This window comes from Metopolophium dirhodum, chromosome 2, assembly GCF_019925205.1.
Source record: "Metopolophium dirhodum isolate CAU chromosome 2, ASM1992520v1, whole genome shotgun sequence".
Classification (NCBI taxonomy): Eukaryota; Metazoa; Arthropoda; class Insecta; order Hemiptera; family Aphididae; genus Metopolophium; species Metopolophium dirhodum.
Window position 1 is genome coordinate 38,147,361 of NC_083561.1, and position 17,290 is coordinate 38,164,650.

Consider the following 17,290-nt stretch of genomic DNA (forward strand, 5'->3'; position numbering starts at 1 on the left):
TTAGCATTTCCTATACACCATACAATTTTGAAAATATTTTGACACTTTTTGAGCTGTTTACGGGCATTTTCAGTTTTCAATTTTTTTAGTTTTTTTTTCTATAAATATCTATAAATTTTTATTTGTTGGGTAAAAAAGCGTGAAAATTTAATATAATGCTCCTGATATATCGTTCTAATATTAGTTGAAAAATATTAAAAATACATAGGCACAATTTTTTTTTATAAGCATTTAAAGTTCAAATTTTGACAACATTTATCAAATTTATAATTTATTAATTATTTTGTAGTTAAAAATTTATAAATTTTTAACTTTTATGGCTAAGGATTGAAAATTTTAAACAAGGCTCCACGTAAATAGGTTATATATTAATTACTTTATTCACAATCATCAAATATACTTGGTAAAATCATAGGCTGACTGACCGTTTTCGCTCAGAATCGTTTTTCTTATACAATGATATTATATCATTGAATTCAAATTTAACACCATCCATTACAGTGACCCACTTGTAACCTACTGTACAGCAGAGCGACATCCACTTATCCACCTTTTTTATATATAATTATAAAATATACGATGTTTATACTACAACTACCTACTTACTGAAGTATACATTTTGAAATAATATGTTTCTTTCGAAACGACCAATATTTTTATACATTTTTAATGTACTACCTACAACACTCATGAAGATACAAATTTATGTGTTATAAATTATAACAGGTTATTTCATAAAGTGTTCACAAGTTTCATAAAACATTTAAAAATAAAATTTTAAAATTTAAAACAAAAGATGACATATTGCATTAACGGGTATGATGTCGTCAGTGGCAAATTAGTTTTTCGATGATCATGGAGTAAGTCACTTGAATGTGCTTTATTTGAGTTTAATGATAAATTATTCATTATTGCGCATACTTATAGACACGAAAGACCATTTTGGACGGAGACAGTATCAGCTAATATTTCTAAGGATATTTGTAGCTTTACGCTAAACTTTTTTTCTAAAACTTCTAAACTTAATTGTTGACGAATTTCATCTGAAAATGATTTAGTAATGAAAATGTATGATATGTAATATTATACCTAGCTAATCAGAGGTTTGAAAAATAGGATTTGCCGAATTATATAAACTATAAGGTATACCTATATACCTAGTACCTACTTATATTATATATTTGTGAGTAAAATACATGACGTATTCGATCAGTTAAATATTATACAACAATTTTCCACTTTTGAGCCAGATGCCCCCAGATTACATCAATCGATTTAATTAACAGCTATTAACATTAAAGGCATCAGACTGATGTTCAAAAAACGTGTATTGACTGTTAAATATTGTTTAAAACACCTTTCGCCCAAAAATAACCAGTACCTACATTTTGTTCGATAATAATAGGTACATTGCACTTTTGCAGGGACACAATAACGGGTATTGTATATTACATTTTATTCGGTTTAGTTTATAATATATTGGTCAATCGTTTGAAACGATTAACCTATACCTATTATAGTAATTATCATGATTTGTAGTGCTACATATAAAGCTGTGGAAAACGTAAGAACCTTGACGTTATACCTGCACCTCGTGTCCAATCGACGCACAACGATCAACATTGAAATAGGTAGCTATTCGTATATTATACCTATATTGCCTATATAAAGCAGTACTTGAAGTTTGGCCCGGCTCTCTAATTATAGGACAACAATTTCATTGGACGCGAGATTAGAATACCTACCTGGGAAATCTCGTTGAATTGAATTGGAATAATAATTATATAATAAGTATAATAAGTATAATTATTATTAATTCTATCGACAAATAACGAGTCAGTCAAGTGGCGTGTTTACGGTGATAACTTACGGGGGATACCACTCTCACCAAAGGCGCTTTTTTATTTGAAATCCAGCCATGATAGTAATTACTAATCAATAATTTTTACAATTATACTACAATGTCAGCATGTTACATTAATAGTTTTAATGCCAAGCCGGTTATGAGCTCACGATTAGACGACCGTCGTTTCAAATATATTATAACAATATGTTCGATTACTGGACACATTTTGGAATAAATTTGATTAATATTTTTCTGTAAATTATTTTTCATATCACTGCCCAGTGTCCATTACAGATAATACATTATATTTTTTTATATCAAATATTTAACCACGATCTTCGTTTGAAAATATCCTGTGTTTATCAAAATTAAGTGGAGGTATAACGATATATTATTGAAATGTCTTAGCCACCTAATGATCATTGAAAACTAATATTGCCCGCTAGTGAAAAAATTTAGGCGTCGCCACTGAATAAAATATTATTTAACTTACACAGCTCAAGGACGTATAATCAAGAATCTACATCATAAGATATTTTGTGCCAACTGTCTAATCGTCTAGACCAGGGGTCGGCAAGTAATTTCTATTTCATATGAATTATGATATAACTATAATCTGAGTTTGACAAATTAAATTAAATAAATATTCTCTATTAATAACAATACTATTACAGTAAATAACATAATGAAGTACAATGAGTTGACAGGGTCCAAAGTTTTGCCTTCCACGGTCCGCCAGTGTTGTTGCCGATCCCTGGTCTAGACGACCTAATCGATAAGTCCTAAGTACCTATATATTTCGATGTTATTACGTATTTCCGTGACGAATAGTGATTCAATAACTGCAGCTAGGGTTAAAAACTTGGGTGACTTCGCATGTATTCGAGTCACCATGCAATGGGAGGGGTTTAACTGCAGATTTATCATTGATTAATAAATAATTTTGGGTAGGCTTGCTTATGCAGTTATATACTTATACATTAATATTAATATTCCTCTACATTTAAATATATTGTGCATTTGAAGTACAACAAATACTACATTTATTGCGTATAAATGTATAATAGGTATAGGTACATAATATATTACGCTTAAAGTATTTATGTAGATACAACTTATAAAATATATTAATAGTAGGTATGCTTTATAGTTTATACCATTAATACAAATACCTACAGAACGTATGAAAAAAAAAATAGAAAAGCTAAACTTTTTTTTTTAAATACAAATTGTATTTATCACATTTATTACATTTTGTAAAATTAATTAAAAAAGTTGTAACTTTGAAAGTTTGAACTTCACAACCGAAAATATAATATTATATCTTATTATAATTATTTATAATATCTTCATAAAATTGTAAGGAATTACGTTTACATTTATTAAATCTAGTTGTCATATTATGGCGAAATTTAAATGAGCAAACAAATAGGTACGTGTTACTTATCAATAACGTACACTCAATTAAATTAAAGAAAAACGGATATGATTTCGAGCCTATGAAATTATGTAATACATTTGAAGAAAGTTTTTCCATTAAATCCTTGTTATTTATTTTCATTAAAACCAGTATACATTTATTAAATTTAAAGATAATCTTACTTAAAATAATAATTTAGAATATTCAAAGTAAGAAAAATTAATAATCTTTTCAAATCCATAGCGTTTTAAATCAAAGACATAATTTCCAATGATTTACGAAAACAATGCTGTACATTTAATGGAAAAAAGTATTAATTTAAAGACACTTTTTATTAATTTTAATATACTGTTCTAGTTAAATCAATATTACCCTTTCTTTAAATTAAAAACTATGGTGTTTAATGGATGACATTTTGTGTCAAATCAAGTCAATTAATGACATTGAATGAATAACTATTTCAAAAATATATGCGATAAATATAAAGGAATTATGTTTTTACATCAAAGAAATAAAGGAATACAAAATTAAATAAAAATTACTATATTATAAATTATAATAAATAATAAAATAATAATAATAAAACGCATATTTTATTATTATTATTATAACATTTTTTTTTTTATTAAGTTTAAAGCTTCGACGACCGAGGTCATTAGCTTGCAAGGTTTGTAGGGTTGGTACAGAAGGGTTGGGATGGTTGGTAAGGTCGGTTAGGATCACGTGTATGTGTGGCAAGGTTTTTGCGCACTACGAACCCGGGTGGTCATCATCCATCTAAAAACTAGTGGCAGCGGCCGTTGCTTACTCTCAATCACGTCGCGTGATAAATTTCAGCCACAATAATAGCATTTATAATGTGAATGAACACCGTTGTTCATTTTATTATTGTACATAATACTAATTTAAAAAATTAAAATTTTATGAAAAACACTAATATAAATCGATTATATTTGTACATGATAATAAACGGGGATGTATTATTTTCAACAAAATAAGTGGAGGGATGGAAAATGTAAATTATAAAAAGTGGTGGGATCCCATCCCGCCTATTCCCCCTCGGACCACCACATACAGACCACTGCATATTATATACTGAGTATACTGTATTCGAACAAAGCGACACATGTGGTCAAAATAATGAAAACAATAAATTATAAGGTATACCTATACTATTATGATTGATTAATCTCTATGTAAATATCACTTAACATAAAATAACTTAAATGAGTTATGAAAAATCACATACACATTACCTATAGCCTATATAGGTATGGTATACGAACAAATTGGAACACGCGTGGTCTATACACAATTCATGTGCTGTATATTATAGAAATTCAAATTCCAATACTCGTACGTTTGTACTCGTAGTTCGTTTACTATTTTGCAACATATTTAATGTAACCGGTTTTGCTTATTGCCGAAAAATGAAATATAAGGTAACGATTATTAACGAACGGAGTATACACTTACATCACGTATACAGTATACACTTAAAGTCTTAAACATTAAATAGTAAGAGTTTCCGCAGTATTGGCCACGCTGTACAGTTTAGCCAGTACCTACCTATTAATAGGTGACTATATATGTGGCAGTGGCGTGTATCATAAAAAAATTGGTTTTGTTCAAATAATTTTAGGTCACCTACCCCACATGATATTATTAATATTGTTATACCGGCCTATTTTTCTTCTATCAATAGCCACCCACCCACCCATGTTTAAGGTGTTGCCTGAGCCGCACTTGAACCCTATGTTACACGCCACTGATATGTGGTACGTCGTTCATCTATTATTATATATATATAGATTATAGGCAACGATAGTTTCCAAATTACTTATATTCAACTATTCAAACAGAGACAAGTGCAGAGTACAAGTACCTATACTTACAATATAGTTTGTTACCTGTTGGTTTTAATAGTTACCTACTTACCTATACGCTATTATAATTCAGCGTTTCAGTCACTCTTCTATGGTAAAATATGCAGTTGAGCCCTTTAGCAAAATATTCAATAGGTATTCAAACTTTTTCAATTCCATCGCTGCTTTGTGTGTTTACAATATTTTTACAGATCCCAAATTATTATGATGAATTGAAACAATACGGATACAATATTATAGCCAATATGGGTGATAATAACAGTGACTTTAGTACTAGAAATAAAACTTCTAATAGTCGGGTAATGTGTTTCATTATCGTTTCCAAAATCGCTTTAATGATTATAATTTATAAATTATATTTATACAATTATATACTTGACCTACATTAATTTTGATTTCCAATGCTTTGACCCGGCTCCTTTCGACAACTCTCGCTACGCCCCTGGGAGCCACTATATGCACAGTTGGAATACCTCTGTAATACTAAATGGAACGTGGAAATATGTATGGAGTATGGATAAGTTCGTGAACACAGTATACACTAAAACAAGGCAAGTACTATAAAGAATTTTCTGTCCGAAAAAAATGGATTTTCACTTAAACTAATCCAAACAATCCATGATAAACAGACTAACTTGCGTAACTAATAATAAATATAAAGGCCAATTTTAGGAGTTACTTTGTATTTATTACTGCGTGATCTGTGGTCACTGGTCAATACTCAAGAAAAAAATTTAAAGAAAGTAGGTAGGTATCACATATATGTATTGACGTATTGTTATAATATGTATAAGTATTATAGGTACTTTTCTGTTCTCTTGTTTTAATTTCAAGAACGTTTCTATATTAATATTCGGTATTTAACATATATTGTTTAAGACTTTTGTTTATAACTAACATGGTAATAATAAATTACAAATTGATCAATACGCAGTAAGTATATACCTATATACAGTATGCATATATTGATTATATACCTATTTATATCTATAGATAATACATCAAATTGTCAACATGACTAAATTGTCAACATTTTACATTAAGATTAATAATTGAAAAGATAGTTTTAGTTTTTTTGTAATATTGTTTACTGAAATAATTGGTATTATTCAATCAAGTCATTGGATTTGACAAAAGCTATAAAATCTGTTTTGTTAAAAACTAATATTCCATAAATGACAAAATTTTTTGTCATTTTTCGATAGCTATATAATGATTATTACTGTATTTCCTTATACACTTTTTAGGCAGTGGTGGCGTACATAGATATTTTATGAGGCTACTGCCTCGTGCAGTAGGTATACCAATGACTCCAGTATCCAAGACCTAGACGGCCGGACTGTATAGTTTCTAATTTATGCTCGCAAAGTCACATACGACCTGCGTATAAGATGTGTGAAAATAAGTATTGGAATTATGAACAAAACACCCTATTATGGGTATCATTTAGTGTATAAGTGATCCATTCACACTTTACTACAACGGACGCTGAGTAGGTATACATTTTTATAATACTATACCGTATGTCTTGTGTAGTGTATAGCCGGTATACACAGTTAGCCGTTGATTTATATTACGCCTCGTTACACTATCGCATCATTATACTTATTAATTATTATTAATTATATAATATATCCCACCTTATTAATTAGCTTTAGCTTCTGTATATCTGTGTACTTCAACAATAAGTTACCTGTAATATATGTATATTTTTAAAATGTTTAACATTTTTTCTTGGTATATTATACCTATATTTGTAGTGTATTTTGCGAAATTCTTATAATTTATATTTTTAATGCCAACGAAAACTAATGACCCAACTATAGTGTAGTACCTACCCGAAAAAAACTGAGACCCAACTAGTGTAGTACCTGAAAAAACCTGGACCCAACTGGTGTAGTGCCTAGAACGGGCATGGACCAATTGCGCCTAAAACAAAATTTGTATTTTAGGGTCAGTCTACCAATTGCGCCTCTTATATTTTACGGTTAGTACACCAATTGCGCTCTTTATATTTTACGGTCAATATACCAATTGCGCATGTGAAATACAACATCATGATTACCTTAAACTCAAAATCTTATTACTTTATGATTTAACCACCTATTATTTTATTTTAGTTTAGACCTTAGGGTCAACACGTGACTTATAGGTCATGAGTTAAGTGCTGCCCTTAATTCATGTGCGGTAAGTAGTGCTAAGGTAATACAATTAACAGAAATATTATAACCTATTATACAGAAAAACCAAAAATAAGAAACTTCACATAGTTTGTTTTAAGACATTACAGGTCGGCATTTTTACAGTCGGCATAAATTATATTTCAGTCACCAAATACTTGATCTCAACCCCCCGTAAAAATCGTATAACTCCGGTCGAGCATTCATTATATAATTATAACTGACTAATAAGTTTTCCTTAGGTAGTGTAAAATGTATAAGCGCAATTGGTCTATCGACCCTAAACATTTTAGAGCGCAATTGGTATATCAACCCTAAAATGTTTAGAGCGCAATTGGTATATGAAAAGATAATTTTAAGCGCAATTGGTAAACACCCCCTAGAACAATCCCGGACCCAACTAGTATAGCAATTTTAGTTCGGGGCCCGACTCGGATGCAGCCGTAAATTCTGGTAAATTGTATTATTAAGGTATCTAGGCAGGTAACGCAACTAAAAATATGTATACCTATTGTATATGCTATAAGTCATATAGGTATCCAACTATATATAGATACCTTTACATAGGTTAGACACCTATGACCTATAGTCTATATACTCTACGCCCTATAATCCTATAATAGCCAATAGGCATATAATACAACGTGTGTTAAACAAACAAAATTATTATATAATAACATGATTGTTGATTATGATGTATCATATTGTCATAAATCATAATATGATATATTAATACATAAGTAATACGCCTGCCTCCAGTTATTAATTGATTATTATTTAATATAGGTAGGTACCTGATTTATACCAATAGCATTAACTCGTTATAAGTATACTCACAACCACATATATCAAACTACACTGTACACTCACACAAGTACTTGACATTGACATATATTTATATACCAATATGGATATCTACCTAAAAGTCTATTAAAGTACTAATTTTATAGGCTCTAGCGACTAAAAGACAATAAGTTTAAAATTGAAATTTCACCACAAGCAGAAGGTAGCTTTTTTAACTAGATATACTTAACTTACTATACTTTATAAACATAAATCGTCTCATAATTCGGGATTTAAAAATTGTAGGATACCTACCTATAATAAACACGTTCAACAGGTTTCAAGTAAAAGTGCAATAGCTGGTAGGTAAGTAATATAAAGATAACATTAATGATAAAATATAGGTGAAAACGAAATTAAAAAGATGCATCGACCTTGACCAAATAAAAATTCAACCGCTAACAACAAATCATTCGATTTTGTTTACGGTAGGCAGTATACAAACTATGGGTAGAGACGTAGAGTCCTTTTAATGTAATAGTAGGTAGGTATATAGACAATATACATATACTACAAGTCGCCTACTCGATAGGTACTCATATAGTACAAGCCACAAGCACATATTATTATGTTGTCAAAGTCATAAACTTATCCAATTATAGTACCTATATTATTATTATACCAATATCACATCAATTACATAATATATTTGTAATTTCATTATTTTATTCGTTTATTTCCGAGTACGTTATGACCATTCAATATTTCAATAGTGAATAGATACATAGGTATTATATCCCTTATGTAAGGCGTAATTCATTGCAGTTTGGCAGTTTTCCACTTACAATAAGTATTAGGTATATTAGTTATTAGTTTATTACCTATGGGCTTTGGCTATAAATTATGATTCATGTTTCACATGACCTTATTTTGATTATTAATAGAAATAAGAAATTATTGTTATATAAATCAACAAGTAGGTAACGACAATTTCTAAAGACATCTACGTGTAGGTAGGTTGGATCTGTGTTTTAGATTCTGAGTGGAGCGATGAACGTATTGATTTTACAATGATGTGGGTTTTTTTTTTGTGTCTGTCATCACGGGGCAGTAAAACTGCTTCGATTTTCTTCGACAATATCTTGTTCGACGGGAAAGTGAATCTAGTCGGTGCGTTCGGTAGGTCAATAGTTTTCAAGCAACATAAAAGTTAAGGAAAAACGGGAATTTTTACGCAAAATTGGTTTTCGACAAAATCGATTTTGGTTTTTGGTGTAACTCTAAAACAAATGACCGTAGATACATGAAATGTTCACTGAATGTTTATATTATCTTTTTATAATATACCTATTACCTACACAATAGTACAATACAATTTTCACATATTCAGTTTCCAATTTTTTAGTGTTTTTTTTTCAGTAAATATATCAATACAATTTTATTCGTTGGGTCAAAAAACTTGAAAATTGAATACAAGGTTCCTGATCTATATTGTTACAATGACAGTTAAAAAAATATAAAAAATACACAGACAATTTTTTTTTTTATAAGCATTTAAGGATTTTTCTTTTTAAATCTAAGATTTTAAAATATAATACAAGATTCCTAATAAGTTTGTCTACCTTTAGACGATTTCTCATGTAGTGGTTTTCTTAATTTTGTAAATCAAAAACTAATAACCGTAGATACATGAAATTTATATCAAATGTTTATTTTATCAATTCCTTTGACATGTATCAAATTTAAAATTTAACTATTGTTTTGTCTAGTTAAAAATGTATAAAATGTTCAACTTTTATAGTTAAGGATTGAAAATAGATGTGTCAAAAATTGGCCACCCGGGAAAATGTCTCCGTTGCCCTCCCTCAAATGCGGCCCTGCCCACTTGCAACCTACTGTACAGCAGAGTGACACCCACTTGCCAACCTTTTTTTAACAATGCCAATGTTGATGAGAAGTGAAGAGAACTTAATAATTGAAAACTATAGGCTTGTTTTATGTAGGAATCAATATTATTTATTAGTCATTTATGACAATGCCTAATAAATGTGAATATTGACTAGGCGTTATGATCAATGGCTCTTTATCAGTAATGTGATGATAAAACTATAAAAGAGTAACTGGGTACTTTTTATAAAAATTATAATATATGTACCTACCTACATGATCAATATTAATAAATATTCTAATTATTGTTAGTGCAAATACTAAGCAAAAAAAATAAAATACGCTACACAATTTGAGGTCATGTGAGCTCTATGTGAGTAGCAAAAAGAAATTATAACGAAAATGGATTGCTTATTAAGTCTTATAAAGTCGAAAAGCACTGTAATAGTTCATTACATGTCCTGTGACTAGAAATTTTATACATTTTAAACATTTCACTTAATGAATTTTTGATATATTATCAATACATAACATATTTTAGCACATTCATCAAAAGCAATAAGCATAGTAATTGACTATAGATGTTAATAATTACAAATATGAACATATTATTTAAAGAATACACAAATAGAATTACAATGTATAGATATAATTATAAAATGTTATATCAAGTCGTATAAAAAAAAAAATTCAAAGTTATAACAAAAATATAATTTATTTTAAAAATAATAATTAAGCTCAATATATCAACCAAAATCATTAAAACCGTACATTTTGCTGTCGTTTTTTCCTCCTTTCCAATTTCTTTTGTTTTTTCTCATTTATTTCTGGTGAATTATCTTCTGGTGCTTTTTGCATAAAATAGGGTCCTAAAAAGTTTTTCCATAATATCCAGAATGCTTGACCAGGTGCCTTTAAAATGTAATTCATGAATTAATATCTACACAATCGTACAAAACTATTTTTTTCAACTTACTAGGAGCCATAGAAACCAAAAGTAATTAGAAATAAGTGATAATAATTGGCAACCGGATGTTAATATAATCAAGTCTTTCGTATACCTAAAAAAAAAATACATTATATAAATTAAAAAATATAGATGCAAATAGTAAATATCCATGATAATTTAATTATAACAATAATACTATATAATTACTCGGCTAAACCACCTTCCATGTTGAGATCTGTACCGGCATCAAGTAACTGACCATTTTCAGTAAATTTAGCAACTGACATGTATGCCATAAATTTATAGCTACCACCATGTGATGCAATAACAAGAGTATATAGAAACTGTATAAAAAAAATTATTTATTGACAATATTGTTACAAAGTTAAAACAAAATATTCCAATGCTAATGAAATACTTAATACAATTATTATAATATGCATTAATTCAAAACTAATTAAATGTTGTACAATAATCTACAATCAATTCAAGCTGTAGGAACTTAATTAGAGTAGAGAAAACCGGTCACAGAAACTATAGACTGGTAAAATTGTTGTAGCCATTCGGCACTACTTATTCCCAGACAGAAACACATTTAGGACTTAAATCAGCACAAAATATCATATTATCAGATAACACTAATTGTTTCTGCGTTCCAAATACTATTAAGATAATATAAAAATAAAAAATAGAATAATTCAGTTCTAATTAAATATATACATGACACTATGTCAATGTTATACTAAACTGCAACCAAGATAATGGAAATATTTAATTTCCTTTATGTTAATATAATTAATTATATTAAAAAAAATGTATAATTGTTAATTATTTTCATGTAAGTTGCTGCTAGAAATCATCCTATATCATACAGCAGGATGTTTTTGAAAGTAATATTCATACTAAAATACTAAAATATAATTTGAAATAATTAAATACAAAATACAATGATTAAGAACAATTAAAAGAATCCCTTCTCATCACAATACTTAATATAGCATAACATTATTTTTCTTCATTCAAAATTATAAAACCCTAACTATTCCATTTACCTACTATATTTTTAATGTTTACCTACACAAAATATTTGACGTCTTAGAAAAGCAAATCATTACATTTATTTCAATAAATCATTGACTGTATATAATAATATTTTACTTACAATGTTTGTAAGAGAAAAAACATTTCCAATAGCTAAATGAACTATTATGTATACAGCGCTAACTGCTCCAATCATATTTCTATAAAACTTCAATGTGGCCTCGTTCTCCTCAAGTATTTGTTTTTGGCCTTTAGTGCCAGTTTTACCTTTTGTGGGCTGTTAGAGACAAATCAAATGTACATAGTATTAGTCCTGTTAACCACCTATTAAATATAAGTATTTACTATTCATATATTTACATACCGCCATTACTCGAAGTCTTTCGATTAATTCCTAATAAAACACAATTGTCTCTAGATAACTAGTCACAAATTTTATATTTTGGGTTGAAAAATTAGGCACTTCTATAATTTATTAGCTTAACTTTTCCTTTCTAATTTCTATTTCGAATTTTAATTTGTTAGTTGACACTTGATAACAGCTAAAATCGTTATCAACGATGTGATAACTCAACTGGTTCTACCACACTACCACAGTCATAGTGACGCGTGTAGACACGACGTCTGTCGTGGTCTCGGTTTGTTACACACGGTTGACGGAAGAGCGTTACCAACTTTTAGATCTAGAGTCTTGACAGTTGTTGTATTTAGTAGTCCGTGATATGATCTAAGTATCAACAAACTGCTTCTGCGAGATATGAATATGCCAACATTAATACATTTTGCGATTATAAAAATGTAAAAATAATGTAATACACATTCGTGTATGTGTCACTCTATTTGTATAGGTACCTGTCACGGCTTTAGATTCTATCTTAAGCCGTGGTACTTATACGACTATACGAGTAGATGATATGTATATTAATTCATTAGTATTACGCACATGGGGTGGTCAGGAATCTGGATAAGCAGTAGGTATATAAGTACATATAATATATTATACTCAGTACCTAATACAGTAATACCTAAAAGGTCTATTGATAAATCGTTAATTCTACAAAAATCTTTGTGATCTACAATGAACCTATTCTGGTTTTCTATTTCAGTTGTTCTTCGCGTATCAAATTTAACCATACAAACTGGTCCACAAGTTTATGAACATTCTATTATTGTAATGCATTATCCCGCCTGTTCCTCTAAATTACACAGTGTTGTAGAACGTATATTTCTTTGGTAATTAAATTACAATATGAATTATAAGTTACCTATGTATAGCCGTATAGGTACTTGTCCAAAACTCGAATCTAGTTGGTACTTTGGAGGGTCAAAAGTTAAAACTTCCCAGTAGTTTTCAAAAGCACCGTGAAAAACAAAAGAAAAATTAAGGAAAAACGGGAATTTTATGCAAAATTATGCAGATTATGGTTTTTGGTGTACCTAGGTAACTCTAAAAACAAATGACAGTAGATTACATAACATTTTGACTGAATGTTTATATAAACATTTTCAAAATATTTTGACTTATTTTGAGCTATTTACGGATATTTTCAGTTTCCAATTTTTTTAGTTTTTTATTCTATGAACATCAATAAATTTATATTTGTTGGGTACAAAAGCTTGCAAATTTAATAGTAGGCTCTTAATATGTTTTTTCAAAATCAAATGAAAAATATTAGAAATCCAGTCACAATTTTTTTTTTATAAGCATTTTAAGTTCAAATATTGACAAAATACGTAAAATTCACGAAAATGTGCACATTATTTTGAGTTAGAAACTCATAAAAATTTTTCTATTTAAATCAAAGATTTGAAAATGTAATACCTACAAGATACCTTATAAGTTTATCTACCTTTATCAAAAAAATCCCTACAAGTAAATCAAATTCAATTTTCCTAACCTAAGCGTACTCGCTCAGAATTGTTTTTCTTATACAATATTATATCATTGAATTCAAATTTAACACCATCCATTACAGTGACCCACTTGTAACCTACTGTACAGCAGAGCGACATCCACTTACCCACCTTTTTAAATTTACAAATTATTTTGCTGTTAAAAATGTATAAAATGTTCAATTTTCATAGCTAAGAATTAAAAAATTAAAACAAGGTTCCATGGAACTTGTCCATTCTGTAAGTAATAAATCTAAAAAATATTTAAACATATTTTTGTTTTATAGTTATTTGGAGTTCAAGTTTTGGATGAAATAGATATTTAAACGAAAAAGAACAATTTTGTTATGTGTTATAATTTAAAAATATTATTTATGTTAAGTTACAGGCTACCGTATTATAACAATATAAATATAATAAAATATCCTAGGTTAACAGTATTCGCTCAGAACCTTTTTTTGACATTATATATTTATATCATAGAATTCGAATTTAACACCGATCATTACAGCGACCCACTTACCCACTTTTCATTATAAATTTATGGTGTTTTCTCAAAATGTTGATTTTTTCATGTAAACAAAATCATATAAATATATTATTATATATTCATTATTAACATAATTTGCATTATACAAATAAATGAAAAGTAAAGAAAATGTTATAATTGGATTATTTAACATAATAATTTAATACATTTGATGAAAATACAACTTGTGATTTTAATAGCTTTTAATACAGACAGCGATGATGAATATTTTGGTAAATTGTGATAACTAGTAACTACTGATAAGTGTATTAAGTAGTATATCAATACATTAACATAATACAAATTATATAGATATAAGTTTGAACTATTTTCTTGATTTTTTAGTATAAAAAAAGATTTTGCTACAATACAAATATAAAATACAGTTTTTTTTTAATCCGTCACTACTTGCGGGGTTTTTGATGCCACATTCACTCATGAGGGATAAACATTTACTCCTTTGGTTTTTATACAAAAATATATTTCTTTAAATATTTAATATACACCCATAAATGAAGGTACTAAAAGTTAAAGACACGAAACTATTAAGGTTAGTTTTTTATTTTCATTTTAAGTTTAACTAGGTGAATATTTACGCAGCGCGAGTGGTGACAATGAGCTGTTTATAATAGAAAAAGGAGTTCAATATAGATTGTTTTCTAGGTATATTATATTGTGTTGTGTAAGTGTATAGTAAGTGATCATAGTGTATGCGATTGTAGTTTTAAATTGAATAATAATTTGTTGATTTATTAATGTTACATTGGTACTTATCATTAATATATAAATACACACCTAGTTTGAAGCAATAGATTGCCTTATGTTATTAATGATGAACAGTTGTACTAAGAAAAATAATACAGCTTTGTAAATAATTTTCATTCTCAATTGAAATACCTATTAGTAGTAGAGTATAAATATATTTATAAAATAAATAATAAACAGCAGCAGTGTCAAAAAAAAAATAAAAGCATTCACTTGGGGACAGAACTGTTTTATTTTGTATGATTGATTGATTCAAGAAAGTTAATATATTATGAAAGTTAACTAGGATAATATAATAACAAATTTCTTATTTTTGTTAAAAACAAATACTTTCAGTGTAATTAAAAAGAACAACTAATTTTCTTAAATTAAATAACTGACCCTTTTCATTCTATTTATTATTTTGTAAATGCATTTTAAGAAATGGCAACAATATAGGAACAATATCATAGTATAACCTTTTTCATATTACTAAACCACACATTTATTTTAGTATTTTCTTGTATGTCTTTAAAAGCCATACAGCCTTCAATACTTGAAAGAGTACCATACACAGCTAGATCGGCCAAATTTGGTTTATTACCGCCCATGAAAGTTCCACCATTTTTTTCGACTGCTTTTACCCATGTATTACATTCTTCATATAATGATTGACGTACATCATCTTTTAGCATGTACCTATAAAACATTAACTATTGTATTCATAAATTATTCTAAATTATTTAATAATTTAATAAAATTACTTTTTCTTCAATTTTTTACTAATTAGCCACATCATAAAGGCACCACCATATATCATAAGACTTGTTTCCCAAAAAGGGAAATTTTTCTCCCATTCGCCTGCTATTGAAAACCATTTAAAAGAGTCAACAGCTTCCGATAGAGTACGGTAAGCATTTGGTGAAAGCGCGTGGACCAAAGTATCATCAGACCATTTTCTCCATTGTCTTTCATTTCTAAAAAAAATATCATATTATGTTAATTTGATTAGTTCTAAATATAACAACTTACTCAAAGTTTAATCGTTTTGATTTTTCAGATTCGTCTTCATTCATGATAAAATATTTGTTCATAATGTCTGTCTTTCTCTTTCCGTCTACATCAACATAGGACATTGATGGATAAAAATTTGCAATATCTTCAATGGTAAACGTTTTATCTTTTAAATAAGAAGCCAGAGCAGATACGATCATTGTACTATCGGTAAGTGGTTGGTAACCATTACTTGATTTTACTAATAGAATGGGAACTTTTTTATAATCTGACCAACTTATTTGCTGTTTGAGAATAGGGTCTACTTCAATGATATCATATGGCACCTTTACATAATCAAGAAATGCTCGTACCTTACAACAAAATGGACAAGTTGGATACTGAAATAAAATAAATTTGGCTATCTCCTCATTATTGTGCCGTACCTGAAATTGTAAATTATAAATATGTACAATACATTTAAATGTCACTAAAGTTGAGAGTAATGCCATACTTTACGGGTGACCTTCAGATCAGTAGGTAATGTCTTCAAGATCGGTATTTGTGTTGGAGTATTTACTATCGCACCGGGCAATTTTCTCTCTGAATCCGAAAAATATGAATATGCTGCTCCAACTACGACACCAATGGCCACACCACCGCCTATTAAACGTACTGTGCTGGTACGTTTTTTAGCATGTTTAGCTAGTGGTGACTCACTATTGAAATGTTTTGAACGACTAAATGTATTGTTTATACGTAATATAGATGGTCCTCCAGCAACTGTTTTTAAGCGGGCAACAGCCACTCGCAATGCCATTTTTGTCAAGCTTCAATGTCACTTAGATTCCCACAAAAAAATGTATATATGTACCTACACTTGTTTTTTTAATACATTTACCTAATTAAAAACGGCCAGGTTTAATTCGGTCAATTATTTAAACTTTTTAAACTAACAAATAAAATGATTAACAGGTAACAACTAAAACTTAAAATTTTAGATCAATAGATCATTACTAACATAATAACATTCAGAGTACAGATCGTCTAAATATTAAATAATACTCTGATATAAAAATAAGTTTAATATCTACCACGATGTATGATACTACTATCTACAGATTACACAAATCAAAAAA

General features: G+C 28.7%; 2 protein-coding genes across 2 annotated transcripts; both read right to left on the reverse strand.

The window, feature by feature from the left end:
* Positions 1-10,494: 10,494 nt before the first annotated feature.
* On the reverse strand, positions 10,495-12,575 carry LOC132938634 (transmembrane protein 208). The gene is made up of 5 exons (XM_061005571.1): positions 12,357-12,575; positions 12,114-12,269; positions 11,159-11,295; positions 10,979-11,063; positions 10,495-10,914 (listed from the first exon to the last, which is right to left on the reverse strand). The coding sequence occupies exons 1-5, from the start codon at positions 12,360-12,362 to the stop codon at positions 10,762-10,764; spliced, it is 537 nt and encodes a 178-aa protein (XP_060861554.1). The 5' UTR covers positions 12,363-12,575; the 3' UTR covers positions 10,495-10,761.
* A 1,898-nt stretch (positions 12,576-14,473) lies between these two features.
* Positions 14,474-17,198, reverse strand: LOC132939080 (prostaglandin E synthase 2). The gene is made up of 4 exons (XM_061006098.1): positions 16,666-17,198; positions 16,191-16,597; positions 15,923-16,135; positions 14,474-15,857 (listed from the first exon to the last, which is right to left on the reverse strand). Exons 1-4 carry the CDS (start codon positions 16,969-16,971, stop codon positions 15,626-15,628), a joined length of 1,158 nt encoding a protein of 385 aa, XP_060862081.1. The 5' UTR covers positions 16,972-17,198; the 3' UTR covers positions 14,474-15,625.
* Between the last annotated feature and the right edge of the window lie 92 nt (positions 17,199-17,290).

Excerpts from the sequence above, each read along its gene's own strand:
- LOC132939080 (XM_061006098.1), bottom strand. The coding sequence starts at position 16,971 with ATGGCATTGCGAGTGGCTGTTGCCCGCTTAAAAACAGTTGCTGGAGGA. Across the intron at positions 16,598-16,665 it reads ATCTGAAGGTCACCCGTAAA|GTACGGCACAATAATGAGGA; the intron begins GTATGGCATTAC and ends TTACAATTTCAG. Across the intron at positions 16,136-16,190 it reads TCAAAACGATTAAACTTTGA|AAATGAAAGACAATGGAGAA; the intron begins GTAAGTTGTTAT and ends TATTTTTTTTAG.
- LOC132938634 (XM_061005571.1), bottom strand. Across the intron at positions 11,296-12,113 it reads TTTTTTCTCTTACAAACATT|TTTCTATATACTCTTGTTAT; the intron begins GTAAGTAAAATA and ends TTTTTTATACAG. Across the intron at positions 11,064-11,158 it reads ATGGAAGGTGGTTTAGCCGA|GTATACGAAAGACTTGATTA; the intron begins GTAATTATATAG and ends TTTTTTTTTTAG.